Consider the following 16,140-nt stretch of genomic DNA (forward strand, 5'->3'; position numbering starts at 1 on the left):
ACACCAAGTCCCATTAATTCTCCCAGCAAAAAGAGAAAATTCATGCATTCTCCTTCCTTTACTGGTTGTAAATTCTCAGAAAAAATAAACAATTATGGTAGCTTTTGAAAAAGGTTTAGACAGCCTAGCAAAATTATAAATTTCCAGCACTGGAGAGGTCTTATTTTTATGAAATCACTTGGATCACTGAATCTGCTTTCAAAGATCCTGATCCTGAAGGTTGCAGCAAATAAGGACACCATCACACTATTGATGCCTGCTCAGGATATACCTCCACAGCCATCTTAAGCTGACCTAAGTTGCAGTGTGGTATTACTGCCAATGAGACATGCTCCCTCATGTCCTTCTTTGAGCTGGTTCAGGAAGCTAACCAGACAAAAAACACCTAAAATGAAAGTTTAGGGTTTTTGCCAAATCAGTTCTCTGAAACAACTCTCTACCGGGTCACAAGTGCTGGTTCCTCTGTCTAGCAGGGGACAAGACCATGTGGCTAGAACACAGGACTACCCCAGCCTGGAGTTAAGACTGTTCTCAGCAGCATTATAGCACATATATGCTCAATCCAGATTTAACCAAGTGGGTGCTAAAAGCAGCCCAGCTTCAACAGCATGAAGATTCGAGTGCACTTATTTCCTCAGAGGGAAACTCCTTAGTGAAAGGCAAGAAATGAAGCACTAAAAGAACTGGTCCTTTATTTCACATCTGCATTAATGCCCTTGGCACAGAAAATAGCAATGCATTAATGAAAACTGCAGATGACAGGGTTGTCTAAATCAAGACTTAACAACATATAAAAATAACTGATTTTTGAAGAGGGCAAGAATAAATATGGGATGACACTTAATTACACAAAAGGCAAGGTTACATGCTCAGACATGAGTATTACTTATTTCTAACTTAAGGTGTGATCTCTTAGAAGCAGAGGGGTGAAAAAGCCATGAGATCACTAATGGATTACAAATTGAGCACGAGCCACCAACTTGATACAGTTGTAAAGGCAGATACAGTAACATAGAGGTAAATGCAGGAGATACAGGGAAATGTTAATAACCATTGTACAAGCTGCTAATGAGTTTCTTCTCTTTGTTCTTTTTTTTCTTTTGTTTTTCAGTTTTTGTCTATGTTCAAGAGCAACACAAGGCTGAAAAACTGAATTTCATGGCACTGTGCCAATCCTTAGATAAGAAATTAGCGACTCCAATGTGTCAATTGCCTTTTTTATGGCATTTTTTCTACCTTAAGCCTAGTGAGACCCCAACTAAAGTGAGCAGAACACAATGCTTTGCCATGACCAGCCTGGAAAGTGGCATGTGATAGCACGCACCTTGGTCCACAGTGAAAGCTGTCCTTCCTGCAGACAGGAGAGACTGGAAAAAATATGAAAGCAGCTTGGCAAAATATTTTCTACAATGCTAATACTGACAGACCCAGGGTTGGATACAGTCATCACCTGCATTAACAGATGGACAAGCATTAAAGGCAAAAATTACTTTACACTTCCATACAACCTTATTTAGCCTTTAAAAGAAATTAGCTTGTCAAAAGCCACTCACGAACAGAACTGAAAACTGCTGGTTTTCTGCCATGACAGTACCCACCACTATCCAAACAAAACTCCAAATCTAGTTCCCCCATCGCAAGGAAGATGTGAATGATTTTGAATATTAAAGAAGATTCCTATAAAGGATTACAGGGGATGGGAATTGCTGTGTACTTGCATCCGTCCTGCCCTACATTACTTCACAAGGACCTGCTGACAGGTCGGTTTGAGAGCGACAGATAGACACGAGGCCTCAGGTAGCCAAACACAACAATGAACTACTGCCACGTCTGTGTACGTATATACACACACACATATAAACGCATATACATTTGTGTTACGTATATATACACATATATATGCACCCATACGTTTGTGTACATATATATACATATGAAAATATACACACGCACAGTTATATCTAAGCACACATTTAAACCCAACAGTCCCCCGTTGGCATTCCTTCAGGTGAAGGGGGACTCATCTCTGTGGAACGGCCCCGCCCCTCCGACCCCGCCGGCCCAGTGCGAGGCGCTCGGGCCGCCACCCGCCCGGCCGCCCGTCCTCCATGCCCGTCAGCTGTGCCCGGCCGGGGCACGCTGCCCGGCCAAGCCCCCGGGCCCTGCCCCTCGCCCCGGCCCGGCCCGACCCGCTCCCTCCGCTTCCCCTCCAGGGCCGCCCGAACGTAGCTCCACGACGCCTACGGAAACGCGGGGAGTCCCGGTAGCTGGGTCCTACCTCCGCCACGGAACGGCCAGCGCTGCTGCCTCATTAGAAATCCTCACTGCCGTTCTCCGGTGCGCCTCGCTTACCCTTCAGCCTCTCCCCTCCCCGTCACACTCGGACACCGAAACAAAACATATCCCGCTCCCTCCCCCGCATCAGTCGGCAGGACATGTTTAGTTTTTCTTAGCGGTCAGGCGCGCCACAGACAGCTCACAAGGTAAAAGGGGCAGCGAAGGCCCCCTGGGGCGCCGGGCAGTGGCTGACGTGTCGGCGGGGAGCGGCGGCGGCGGCGGCGCCGGGGAGCACCATGTGAGTGAGGGGCGGCCCCCGCGCCCCCCGCGCCGCGCCCCCCCCCCAGCCCTAACCCTGTGCTTTCTGCTCCCTCTCCCCAGGTCGAAGGTCACCTTTAAAGTGACGCTCACTTCGGACCCGCGGTTGCCGTACAAAGTGTGAGTGGCGTGGCGCGGCGTGGAGGGTCGCCGAGTGACGCCAGGGGGCCGTCAGAACCGGCGGCAGCGCCAACATACGCGCTCCTCAGCCGCGTGGCTGTTACTGGTCATCTTGACAGGGCTTTTGCACGCGCGGAAAAGGCATTTTGCGCCCTCCCTGTGGAGGAGAGGAAATGGCCTCAGGTTGCGCCAGGGGAGGTTTAGATGGGATATGAGGCAAAATGTCTTCACTGAAAGAGCGGTCAGGCATTGGAAGAGGCTGCCCAGGGAGGTGGTGGAGTCACCGTCCCTGGAGGTGTTCAAAGAACGTGTAGCCGTGGCACTGCAGGGCATGGTTTGGGAGACGTGGTGTCGGATTGACAGTTGGACTTGACCCTAGAGCAACCCTTATGATTCTATGGAAGGAGAGGGGTTTTTTGGTGTTAATTCACCTATCAGGACTTTTCTACTTTGTTCTTCTGCCATCTGTGTCTTTAGGCTTTGATCTAGACCTTAAATAGTACACACACATTTTTGGCAAGAGTATTACCATTGGTAAAAGTGAAGCTTTAATTAGTATTTTAATAGCAAATAAAGTTGCTTTTCAGTTTGTCTTAGCAGCCATGTATTTACTCACATTGTAATTTCAGGTTAAGCGTGCCTGAAAGTACACCTTTCACAGCTGTCTTGAAGTTTGCTGCTGAAGAAGTAAGTAGAAAGTGATGATATTGTTCTTTAACTTTTTGAACATTCCTGAAAGCAAAAGCTTTTGTAATTTTAATATGTGGTTAATTTTAATTAGTGGTTAATTCGGCACTAAGAACGCTCTTGTGAGGTACATGTGGACACAAACTTTACTGGTGGCAGTGTGGGCCTGCTAAAACTTTCAGAATCCTAAATTTAGCAATTCTTGCACAATTTACACATCAACAGCAGGTATTGACACACTTCCTGTTCTTCTTTGCAATCGAATTAAACCATTCTATATTGATAACATAAAAATTTATGACAGTGAACATAAGTAAAAGATACTGCTATTGAATATTTACTATTTTAAATAGCTTATGTAGAATATCCAGAAAATTCTTTAGAATTTTTCGGGAAATTCTTAAACTCTTCTCACATTCAGTTCCAGTAATCGCTGACTTTGGAAGACATATATTTTTTGGTTATAGAAGGTATTAAGACTAGGTATATGGGCTAGATTCAGAAAACAGTGAGTGAGTGAGACTTGGATAACATGTTCTTCGGCTTCTGAGTGTTTGATCTTTCACATGGAATCCAAAACCAAGAGGTGCCTAAATTGCCTCTGTAATGTATTTGAAGAGGTTTCAGACTTGTTTCAGATTAAGTGTATAAAGATTAAGAGATGTTTGCCTGGGGGTAAAAAGTAAAATAAAGAGCACAAAAGCATGATGGCATTTTTCATCTAGTCAGCAAACAGATACAGCTGAGACTCTGTTCTTGCAATTCCCCTTCTGTCCTTTTAGGAGAACTTGAGAAATTTGGGGTTGTTGAAGATTTCATTTGTTCAAGCATTGGAATGATAATAAAATAAACAGTTAGGAAGGATAATGGGCTACGTGTCTTGAGTCTCCCTATGCTGTTAGTGTTATACCACTATAACAGAAGTTCTTAGTGGAAACACAGCTTGTAGAGGGAGGTTGTGGGTTGTTTGTTCTAACTTTGCTTGAGCTGAACAATATACAGAATAATGAATGCTGCTAAACATAATTTCTGATTTAATGGATTTTTATTTACTATGGTTTATTCCTGATTATTTTTAATCTGAACTAATGCAGCTTTGCCATACATAGAGACCTAGACTGAAAAGTCTTAACAGACTGGTAGTATGAGGAACCGGGAAAGATTGGAGTGGGACTGAGTAGCTGGAGACACCAGGAATGAGGGGCCACTTCTGGTGGGAGGGTTGCCATCAAACCTGTTGACTTTGCCTGCTTGTGGAACCACAGTATTAGTCGGTGATAGGTTCCTCTGTGAAATGGATTTAGAGAAGAATTCATTACTTAAATATTCACAGTTAGCAAACCATTCTTTTAGTTGATGTGAGTATTTTGAGCATCCACGGGAGTTTTGCTGTTTGACCTCAGACCACTCCAGATCAGCAGCGTTTTATAAAGTAGTTGTAGGTGTGTTTCGAGGCTCACAAGAAATATTGAAAATGTGTGATGGAATGTAAACGAGCCCAGTGTTGTTAATGTTCACTACAGTAAGTCCATTAAATGCCTATACAATAAACATTTTCTTTTAAAGAAAATAGAAAATACAAGGAACACTTTATTAATTCCCCCACCACAAAACAGTGTGAAGCACTTCTGTGTTAGCCTGTGTCAGTGTTAAGTAGAAATTAATAACATGAACGTGTGATTGATTTTTCAGAATATGGCACTGATTTTGGTTGTCATTGCTGATGTGTTACTGGAGCTTTTTATATCTCTATGACACCAGGCAAAACTAAATGCTTTGTAAACAGAGAGCAAAAAAGACTCTTAGACTCTTCCCCAGGAATGAAGCTCCTTTGATCCTTTGTAAATGGGCATTGAAGAGAATGTGAGATAATTTCTTTCTCATATATGTATGGTTTTTTTTCTGTGAACTGCATAGCTTAATGTTAACTTATGCTGTGCATTGTCATTCAGGTACCAGTTTCACAGTACCTTGTGTGAAACACATAAGGAAAAGATCAAACTGTAGCCCTGGATTTTGACAAAGATGTTACTTGGTCTCCAGGGGAAGTGCATTATCTCCTCGGTGGTTAAAGCTCTTGGGACAGAGAAGGATTTAAGTTTCGGCTGTTTGGCCATAGCAAGTTTCTACCGAGTCACTTTTCAGAGTCTTGAAGTTTGACCAAATCATAACCAGAAATCCCTGTAAGAGTAGAACTGTAGCCATGATATAGAATGGTTGTCTTACATACAAAGTTTCAGTCACAGTGCTTTGTCAAAACAGGTTTTCCTTCTGTCATCTCTAGCACATCATGTAAAGTTCATTGTACACAATTCCTGATCAGCAGAGCTGGAAGTGAAAGAAAAATGGATCATTAAATGGGGAGGTCTCAGGGAGTCTCAGTCATCTGTAGCAGTCTCAGCTCTTTCCAATACATACATTTGGCAGCAATAATATGGTTAATGCAAATTCAACTCTTTGCTTATTTTCTCTGTTCGTCTTACAGACTGTATATAAAAAATATAAACTGAAATGTGTAGAGTATTGGAAACACTACTCTTTTCAGTTTTTATCTATTTATAGTTCTTTCCACAGTTGTCATAGTTTATTATGATAGTGTTAATGTACTCATTTACAATGTGTGGTATCTATTGGATTTTTTTCCTCCATCTGTTAGAGCTACCTGGTGCGTATCTCAGGTGTACATTTGCGCAATACTTACAAAAAACTTCTTACATTTGTGGAATTATTACTAAAATAGTCATCCATTTCCATAAATAAAGTTAAATTTTATTCTTTCATAAGCATGTATATTTTTGAAACTATTATTTTGTTATTCTAGTGTTTGGTATTCTAATTCTTGATAGATTGGTGCTAAAATACTACGGTTAATGCATTTACCTGCTGTTCACGACACAAAAAGGAGATGAGCTTATTACTGTAGAGGATTTTTGTAATCATTGTAAAAAGTGAGAAAGGGATATAATTGTTGGTATATGATTGTCATCTTTTCCTTTTAGTTTGACTGTAGATACTGACAAATGTATTTTCTGGCATTGGAGAAAATAAGTTTTGTTCAGCCTCAGTTATCAGTTTATAAGGTTTTTAAAGCAAACAATCTCTTTCTTTAAAGTGTGTCAGTTTGGGGCTGGATGTTACCCAATTTGGTTTTGAAGCAAGCCAGGGTTTATCTACTTAATACAGAAAAACTTTGCTACTTGAGTATCCATTTGACTTTGTATCCCAGAAAGCTTTTGTATTTTCAGCATGGGAAAAATATGCTTAGCAGCCACAGGAAGGATTTTTGATTTAAGTAGTGAACCATATTGCACCAAACTATGTGTAATAATTTCCAATGGTAGTTTCCCTTTCTGTATTATACTTGTGATGATTTTCATGTGCCAAGTATATAGCTGACAACTATTGCTGTTTGGCCCAGTATTTTGGGCTAAGGTAATGAAGTGTTTTATCTCTTCTAACACAGTACAATACAAATCAATAAGAGAATCTTGAACTAGTGCTTCACTGACTGATTGCCACACAGTTCCTGATATGCACCTAGTGTACCGGCATCAGATAGGTCCTCCTACTGAAAAGGAAGATGGCACAAAATCAGTAGAGACGTCCATCCTCCTGTGAATGATCCATTCCTTTCATGCACTGAGAGATGCAAGAGACAGAGAAGAAATGAGAACTTTCTAGAAGTTAAATTATGGGAATTTTTCTGATGATTCAGGATGAAAGATCCATCATATCACTTTTTTACAATGGGAAACTGCTTGTTGAAAAATAACTTAAGTATCAAGTTAGATGTATATTTCCTGCTTGTTCATGTTTTTCTTGGGTTATCTTCCTTTACTTTTTGGATTGGAGATGGACTTATTCTAGGAGGCAGGACTTAATATGATTGATATTAATCCCACTGTTCAAACCTTATAAATTCATGTTCTCCTATTAAGTAAAAAAAACCAAAACCAAAAACCAAACCTGTTAAAAGATTTCTCTGTACACTGCTAAGTCAATATTCCCAAAGTTATTGAACTTGAGAATGAAGGCTTGCTTTCTTCAGCATACAATATGTATGCATTGGCTGTTATGAGATAGCATATTATTTCTTACATTCTTAAATATGTAGCTCCTATTTTATCAACTTCATTATTCAAATCTTGCTCTGAAGACAAATTGTTACTTTCCTTATGGCCTTTCTACGATGGCACTAGTATCTAACTTATCTTTTGCAGAAATTACTGTTTTCATGGTACCCTGCAAGATGAAGAGGTGACATGATTTGTCTGTTGTGGATAAAAAGCTAAGAGAGAATAAGTTTAAAAAAACCTGCTAATTTTGTGTGTCTGGAGATAAGAAGAGCCAGTTTTTTAGTATATTAATAATTAAGTACTGTATCAAGCATGGTTTCTGTGAGCTTTAACTGTTGCTGTTAATGCATGGTGTTTCTGCAAATGAGACCTGGAAATCTTATGTTGAGCAATCAGAAAATGAGGAAAGCAAAACTAGGGAATGCCACTGAAAGGCATGGCTGAAGTGGCTTGTTCTGCAGATGGGAGAGCTCTGCAGGTCTTCCAGGGAAGCACTCAGTGTTTGCATTCATAGTTAGCTGCCCTTTTCCGTATGCAGTAAAGAGAGGAGGATGAAGTGATTTGTGAGGAGGTTTCACTGATACTTGCTCATTGCTGAGACACCAGTCCATCATCTTAGGGGTTGTTAATTGTGCTAAGTAAAGGAAGCCCAAGGAGCAACCTTTGGTCCTCAGACCAACCAAGTAGCACTGACTGACTTGCACCCACCCTACCCTTTCTGTCCCATGTGGTCCAACCACATTAAATAGTGCAGGACTTCTCTCTGGCCCTGCCTGACGCCCTCTAGACCTGAGATATTGTTATTTTTGGCTTCCCTATCTCAGTTCAGATCTTCTGAAGTAGCTTGGAGCCTGTATGCAATGCAACCTTACCTGAGTAAGGCTTTTCATATTGTAAAACTAACTGCCTACGATGCACAGTGGAAGTGGAGTGTGGTGGTGATTGAGGGTACAAAGCGTGCTTGGGCTGGTGTCAGAAATTTGAGACAAGAGCCAGATCTGATGCAGTGCTGTTAGTGTTTCCTTTTGTAAGCAAATCCTGGAGTAAAACTCTCTTGGAGTAGTGCAGTTGGAGAGGTCCCAACAGAGCCAGGGAGAAAGCTAAGAAATTGGTCAAGATTAACCAAGATTAGCACAGCTAGTTCTTGCTTAACTCCTGGTAGACATAACAGTATGCTTCTTAGAAGTTCATTTCCATACATGTTTTAGGTATTACTTTATTTATATAATAAGAACTAATATTTCTTTGTGGATTTATTTAGTTGTTTAGTACTTCATATTTCACATTCTGTATTGAGGTGTCTAACCAACGTTGACTTTAAACCTTTATTTCGCTATATCTATAAATCTGAGGGGACTATTTTCTCATAATTTTTTGTACCCGAACCAGCTGAAGTTATAATTGCTTTGAATATTCCCCATATATTTTCTGATTTAAGTATGTCTCTTACGTTATTTTGTCCTATTTTCTTTAGTCTTATTTCTTTTATGTCTTAATTCCTTTAGTTCAAAGTTCCTGCAGCAACAAGTGCCATTATAACAAATGGTAAGAATATAGTTTATATTTTTTAATAGTTTTTGTATTGTTGTTTCAGTGAAGGTGTATTGGTAAAAGCAGAAGTGTGTTTTCTTTCACAACCTCTAGAGACTGCGAACTGCATTTAATAATATTACAGCATTATTTAAATTGCTTATGCATGGGATGAAGGTATTAAACCACTAATATTATTTATTTGGTTTTGTCCTAGCATATAGCATGGATTTTCTGTGCTGAAGGTTTCTTGTTAGCTCCTGTGATAAGGCTAGTTTTGATTATAGGAAATAGCTGCTTGAAGACCTGATGTAATAAATGTATCTTGGTCATGTATTTTCTTTTTTGAGCTATAAGTTTAGCCTAGTAAATTGTATTATGTCTGTTTCACCTTCCCCTCTTTTTTTCACTCTTTTTTAAAATATTTTTTTTCCTAGATGGAATAGGAATAAACCCTGCACAAACAGCAGGTAAGTTATTATTTATGAAGCCCAGTATTAAAAACCTCAGATTCTTTAATATTAAACTAATGCATAGCAATTGGGGTTGATTTAAATTTTAAGTTTTGATTTCTTAAATTGGAGAAGTCTACTGGGAGAACCCATCAGTTGGAAACGACGGTCAGTGTAGTGTGTAAAAGATTAAATCCACAGAACTGTTGTTCAACATTTATTTATTTAGGTCTGTGAAAAAAATGACACATTTCTGATCTTCAGGGCATAGCTATTTAGTGTGCAGTTTAAAAGAGCAATACTGTATTGCATGTTACTGAAATAGCAAGTAATAGCTCTATTTTTTCCTCACTATACCTACTCCAGTAGTATTTGCTATTTTGGCAGCACTTCTGATGATATATGCCTAAAAATAATACTTAGTTTTAGAGCAAGAACACTAGGTCCTTTGGGAAGCATGTTTTCAAGAAGAGAGGATCATCTTGTCTATAGCCCTCTTGTTCTCACAAAGGGACTCCAGGTGAGAAATCTCTGATTTCAAATGTGGAGGCTAGCTATGAGACAAGAGTTTATCCCTGTCACAGAAGAGTGTAAAGCTTTTCCCTCCTGAAATACATGGAAGTGTAGCACAGATGTTTAATTGTACTAATAATGCTCTGTTGTCTGGAAGTGGGCTTCTGTGGACTTCTTGGAATGCTATATTTTTAAATTAACTTGGAAATTATTACAGTAATCTAATATTAACCCATTTGAGACAAGAGTTATGGTGGAGTATCTCATTAAGAAAGATATACAACTTTCTACTATGAACATGAGCCAGCAGTGTGCCCAGGTGGCCAAGAAGGCCAACAGCATCCTGGCTTGTATCAGGAATAGTGTGGCCAGCAGGAGCAGGGAGGTGATCATGCCCCTGTACTTGGCACTGGTGAGGCCACACCTCGAGTGCTGTGTTCATTTTTGGGCCCCCTCATTACAAGAAGGACATTGAGTTGCTGGAGCGTGTCCAGAGAAGGGCAACAAAGCTGCTGAAGGGTCTGGAGCACAAGTCTTGTGAGGAGCAGCTAAGGGAACTGTTGTTGTTTAGCCTGGAGAAGAGGAGGCTGAAGGGAAACCTTATTGCTCTCTACAGCTACCTGAAAGGAGGTTGTAGAGAGGTGGGTGTTGGTCTCTTCCCCCAAGTTACTAATGATAGGACAAGAGGAAACAGCCTCAAGTTGTGCCAGGGGAGGTTTAGATTGGATACTAGGAAAAATTTCTTCACCAAAAGGTCTGTCAAGCATCAGAATAGGCTTCCCAGGGAAGTGGTTGAGTCACCATCCCTGGAGGTATTTAAAACAAGTGTAGACGTGGCACTTAGGGACATGATTTAGTGGTGGACTTGGCAGTGCTGGGTTAATGGTTGGACTTGATGATCTTTAAGGTCTTTTCCAACCTAAACTATGATTCTATGATACTAGGAAATAATAAAAGTGGCTTCAGTGCTTGTGGAACACAGTCATCCAGTGAAAACTATGAATCTGATTTTATTCCTGCTTGCAGACATGATGAACACGTTGATGGAGACTTGCCGCTTCTCTGGGTTTTTTTGCAGGAAAAGTCTGCTAGGTCTCTTTCACTTGTGCCCTCAATTGTGACCACACCATTTATTTTTTTTTTCAGATCTAAAGTGAGAATAAGAAAGCAAGTTATTATCAGCGTTCTTAGCTATGTAAGATAAATATTATGAAGTAAATCATTGCAGGGCACCTAATAGTATCTGATGGTTAGAAGAGCAGTTGTTTGATATTAGTTTGGGGAATTTCTTGGAGTTGTAAAAGGAACCACTTAAGTGTAGCGGCCCATTCTGAGGTCTGTGATTGCGTCAACATTTGAAAATGAAGATCAAGTGAATGTTAGGCTTTCTGCTCCACTGGAGGTTTCTGTCCTTCCTGGGCTTGCCTTGGGACACCTGGGTTATAGTTTGACAGGTATGCTGCCTCAGGCAGACTCATCAGCTGATGCTGTCCTCATCATGGTCCCATAAATGAGTGTATTAAAAACAGATAATAAAACTAATAATTTAGTTTAGCTACTAGATCATCACCCACAGGTCAAGCCATGTTTTCACAAGACCACTCAAGAATACTTAGGCAAAACAGGTAAAGTCAGTTGCTTAAGATATACTTGATGCTGTTTCTCTTCCTCAAAATATACTTCCATTTTGTATTATGTAGCTCAAATTAATTATAGCTTAAACCTGCAAAGTAAATGTATTTAGGAGTATTTGACTCCTGAATGAAAACGTCCATATGGTAGTTCATCATGCTTGCAGCTATGTTTATGGAATTCACATATCCAGTTGATTTGCTTTACCTCTCCAAGGTTTGCATAAATGTTGGAATTATTCAGTAGTAGTATAAGACAGCGTCTCATACTCAAGGATCAGGAAAATGAAAAGCATCTAGATGCAAAATGTTTGCATCACAGGCTTAAACTTACCTGCAAATGTAAAATTAGGGACATGGATTGCACGTGGATTTTTTTTTTTTTTTTTGTACATAGAAGGTACCATTGCCCTGACAATGCTGTGTGATGCTGTCCTTAAACTGTGTGGGGAGGGGAAACCCCAAACAAAAAACAACCCACCCCCCCGCAAAAAAACCAACTAAAAATGATCGACACCAAACCCAAGACCCAGACCAAAATCCCTCCTCAGTTTACAAGTAAACATATATAATTTAGATATAACCTTATGTTCAGCCTTATTAATTGATATCTCAGAAACTTGATAGGGTAAAACATACTATTTTTTTCCCTTTCTTTTTTCTTTTTTTCTTTTTTTCTTGCGTATGTTAAAGTTCCTGTAGATTGAACAGTTACTTTACTCTTCACAAACTTCCCAAAATAAGATGATCTAGGAATAAAATTTTAGCAGTCCTTGGGGATTTCAGAGGTTTTGTACTCTTCCACTATTTCCTCATCTTTCCGAACAAAATTACTCCTCAAGTGTGACTTTCATTCTCCCTACATGATTCCCTGCAGCAGGGAAAATGAAAGCTGAAAAAGCTAGGCTTACCACTTAATTCCTGTATTGATTTCAATTTTCAGCCCTCAGTAGTTCAGGGAATAGCATGGCATAATTTTAATAAAACCACTGTGATATTAATGGTGGAAACAGACTGAGAGGTGGGGTGAACTGCTGTCTGCATGAGATTCAGCTGTGGCCTGTTTTAAAATTTTAGCGGTTTATGATGGCCATTGCAATATGGATACTTTTCAACTAGATTGGTAAGGTTGGTTCTCTGGTTTGCTGGTGTTGCAGATTTGCATTCAGTGGGTTTTATAGATCTCTCGGTATGTGGTCTTGGCAGAGCTCTAAAAACAGAATGTCCTCGGGTAACACATTCTTTTGAACTGATTTTGTAATACTTTTTATGATGAATAAGTAGAATGGTTTTGATCCTGATCCATGTGCTCAGCTCTAAAGTGAAGTTTGAAAATGGGTGGCTTTGTTCCGATATGCTAATAACTTGAACAAATGATAAATATCGTTATCTTCTTTTATGAGAGCACGCTACATCTATGAAATGGGGTGCTTGGGAGAGAAATACAGTTACTCTGTTTTTACAAGTCAACGCAAAGATGAATAAGAATAGGTAGCTATTGTTAAAACCAGATATTGTAGAATTGCATATAGTCTGTTTCCTGCAGTAGCCAGTATGAAGTTAAAAAAAAGTTCAATATAATAATTAAATAACACATCACTTTTAGCAATGTGGTTTCATTTTCAAATGTTACATGTAATAGAAGAGCAACCTGAATGACAATCCTGAATTCATGCAGAAAATATTCTAGACATCTAAGTAGTATGAAAATTACCTATTTCTAATATGTCTTCTAGAAAAGACTATCATGATTAAGACTATACAGTAATGAATATGAAGTTCAAGATTTTTTTATGCTGAAATGAGACTGACTTATGCTTGGCTACAAGGAGAGCCTTCCTAAAAGAAAAGTACCATTGAGGTTCTGAAGTTAGAAGCAGATAAATACTGAATGAAGGAGAGAATTAAAAATTAGTACATGCATGAATGACCTCAAGATAAAAAATAATAATTATGGAGAAGTAAAACTTCATTTTCTGGTCTTGAAATTATGATGGCATATAAGTGAAATCTGACATTCAAGTATGAAACTGCTAAGTTCAAAAGGCAATACCTTGGAAGTCTTATTAGATAACCTTAGGTCTCTTATTTTTATTTTAAGATAAGAGCTCTCGGAAGTAAGGATAAGATGAAATTCCATGGAAACGTATTTCTGGTGTATTAGAAGAATTACTACAAAGATGTTCAACACTGGCCTGACATTATTCTTTATATGTTTATGCTTGTTTAGGTAACATTTTATTTAGTTGGTTGGTAACACATTCTGTTTTGTTTGTTTGTTTAGGAAATGTATTTCTAAAGCATGGTTCAGATCTACGGATAATTCCCAGAGATCGAGTTGGGAGTTCTTAGTGTCTACTGAAAGCTTTGGAATAAGTGACGTTGCCACGCAGCAAAGGTCTATTTATTTTGGAACTCCAAAATGCAGCTAATGAATTGGCCTTTTTTTAAGCTAGCAAAAATTACTTCCCAGGATTTGTTTTTTTAAACAAAGATAAGGTTTCATTTTCTTGCTAAAATATATTAACTCATACACTGATTCTTCCTTGACTAGTAGAAGAATGGGCTGATTCCATGTTATGCTCCTGAAAGAAAGATGGATTTCTCTGTAGGTGTTACTGACACCACAAGGGTAAACACACAGCTACGATCAATAGATATTTAAAGTACTGGATATTGTTGAGCCTGCTTTGTGGAAGGACAAACTGTGTTATGATTTTGCTACACAGAAATTGTTCCTACTGAGTGCTAGAACTTCTTTTTTTTCCTTTTTATTTTTATAAACTTACTTCCATATTTAGAGGAACAGTTTTCACGTGGTTCAAGTATTGAGCTCAAATAAAAGGCAAGTTTCAGGGGTTTATTACTCAAGTAAGTAAATAATTGCCAAATGTTCCAAAGTAATTATAAGATTTAACTGCTGCAAATATTTTACATAAAGGGCAAAACTGTGTGTTAAAACTTCATTTGACCTATTGTGAAGTTAAATTAAATGCGGTTTCAGAGAATTTGAGACCTAATCTCACATGAAGTGCCATCAGCTGAGAAGGATTGCAGTGTAATTTGGGAATGTGTAGGTCACATACTGGTCAAATATGTCATTCCTTTTTCGGTAAACTAATATCGGTTCTTTCGAAAAGTCTTGTTTTGTTACTGTGCGTTACGTGGGAAACGGCGTAGAATTCACTGAAGTGTTTGTGTTCAGATTATATGCTTCTTGTTTATACATTGCCGGGGTAAACTATCAGTGCATACTTTAATTAGAGAAATCGCTGCTTTCCTTGAACTGGTAATCTACTTTGTGATTTAATATATCTGGCAAAATCTTATCCTACTGCATTTTTTTCTGTCCTACTGAGTTTAACAGAAAGAACAATGGGCAACGTAGTCCTTGGTTAAATGAGTATTGTCACAAAGACAACTGTCCTGTGCAATAGTTGTACTCTAGAAAGATGTTCAGATAATGTGTCAGATAGTGCAGAAGTACAAAATGTGCTTCTGAGTGGGTACAAATTGAGTATATGGAGAAAAATGATATTTGACTACAAACATTTTTCAGCTCTAAGATGAATTGTAAAATTCTGGATTTTCCTTTATTTTAATAAACAGTTATAGAAAAAAGTGAAAACCTTGTTCTTCTCTTATATCTTAATTAGATTTTGACAATAATTAAAAACTCTGCCCTTTAACCTTCTAATCAACATGCTTTGACATCCATTTCAAGCCAAAAGATGGTTATTCTGCAGAATTCTACAGAACGCTGCCGTTAGGGCAGAGAGCATGGTATCTATAATTCTAATGCCACGATAGAATTAGGATTAGCCAAATTAACTGCTTGTAATTTTTGTCTGCAAATCTCTTGACTGAGTACCTGAAAAACCACCCGATACTGGAATATGACAAACAGGAACCTTTTTTTCCTTTTTTGTCTAAAGGTGCAATATAGTTTTCAAAAGGTCATCATGGTTAAATGCATTTTGAAACTAAGATGCTTTGATGTTTATGTAAAGGAGGGTTGTGTAAAAAGAATTTCGGATGGGGGCTAACATTTCTTAAACTGTCATTTAGGTGACAGCATAAAGTGTCACCTAATAAATGACATACTGGCATTATGACATAAATGGCATAAAATGACATACTGCATTGCAAGTAGTTTATGTAACATGCAAAGGATCTGTGCTTTTAATTACTGGTCTTTATGGTACTTCTTGTATTCATTACACCTTTGTCTCAGGATGTTCTCTAAAATCTGAATGTAACTTTTCCGTTTGGTAACGAGGCTTGATTTTGGTGGTAAAATGTACTTAGCAGATGTTTGCAAGTTGTTTGCTCTGAGCAACCTGATCTAGTTGAAGATGCCCCTGCTCATTGCAGGAGGGGTTGGACTGGATGCCAACGCAAACCATTCTATGGTTCTGAGATTTCTGTGATTAGAAGTTTACAAGTTCATTTTGTTATGTCCAAGTCACGTCTGACATGGTTTTACAGGAAAAATTTAAGTTTAGAACCAGACTTCCTAGGACTTGGGAGTCATCA

The 16,140-nt window shown here is 38.8% G+C and overlaps 1 protein-coding gene across 1 annotated transcript; it reads left to right on the forward strand.

Moving 5' to 3' along the window:
• The first annotated feature begins 2,488 nt into the window (after window positions 1–2,488).
• On the forward strand, window positions 2,489–15,232 carry UFM1 (ubiquitin fold modifier 1). Its single transcript, XM_075085790.1, has 6 exons — window positions 2,489–2,575; window positions 2,659–2,715; window positions 3,345–3,402; window positions 8,984–9,023; window positions 9,446–9,478; window positions 13,889–15,232. Coding segments are annotated over exons 1-6 (258 nt in total). The 5' UTR covers window positions 2,489–2,573; the 3' UTR covers window positions 13,957–15,232.
• The last annotated feature ends 908 nt before the right edge of the window (window positions 15,233–16,140 follow it).

This window comes from Phalacrocorax aristotelis, chromosome 1 (genome assembly GCF_949628215.1).
Source record: "Phalacrocorax aristotelis chromosome 1, bGulAri2.1, whole genome shotgun sequence".
Taxonomy (NCBI): domain Eukaryota; kingdom Metazoa; phylum Chordata; class Aves; order Suliformes; family Phalacrocoracidae; genus Phalacrocorax; species Phalacrocorax aristotelis.

Bases quoted from the DNA above. Each gene is read 5' to 3' on its own strand.
- UFM1 (XM_075085790.1), top strand. The intron at 2,716-3,344 runs GTGAGTGGCGTG...TTGTAATTTCAG, and splicing joins CCGCGGTTGCCGTACAAAGT to GTTAAGCGTGCCTGAAAGTA. The intron at 9,479-13,888 runs GTAAGTTATTAT...TTGTTTGTTTAG, and splicing joins AAACCCTGCACAAACAGCAG to GAAATGTATTTCTAAAGCAT.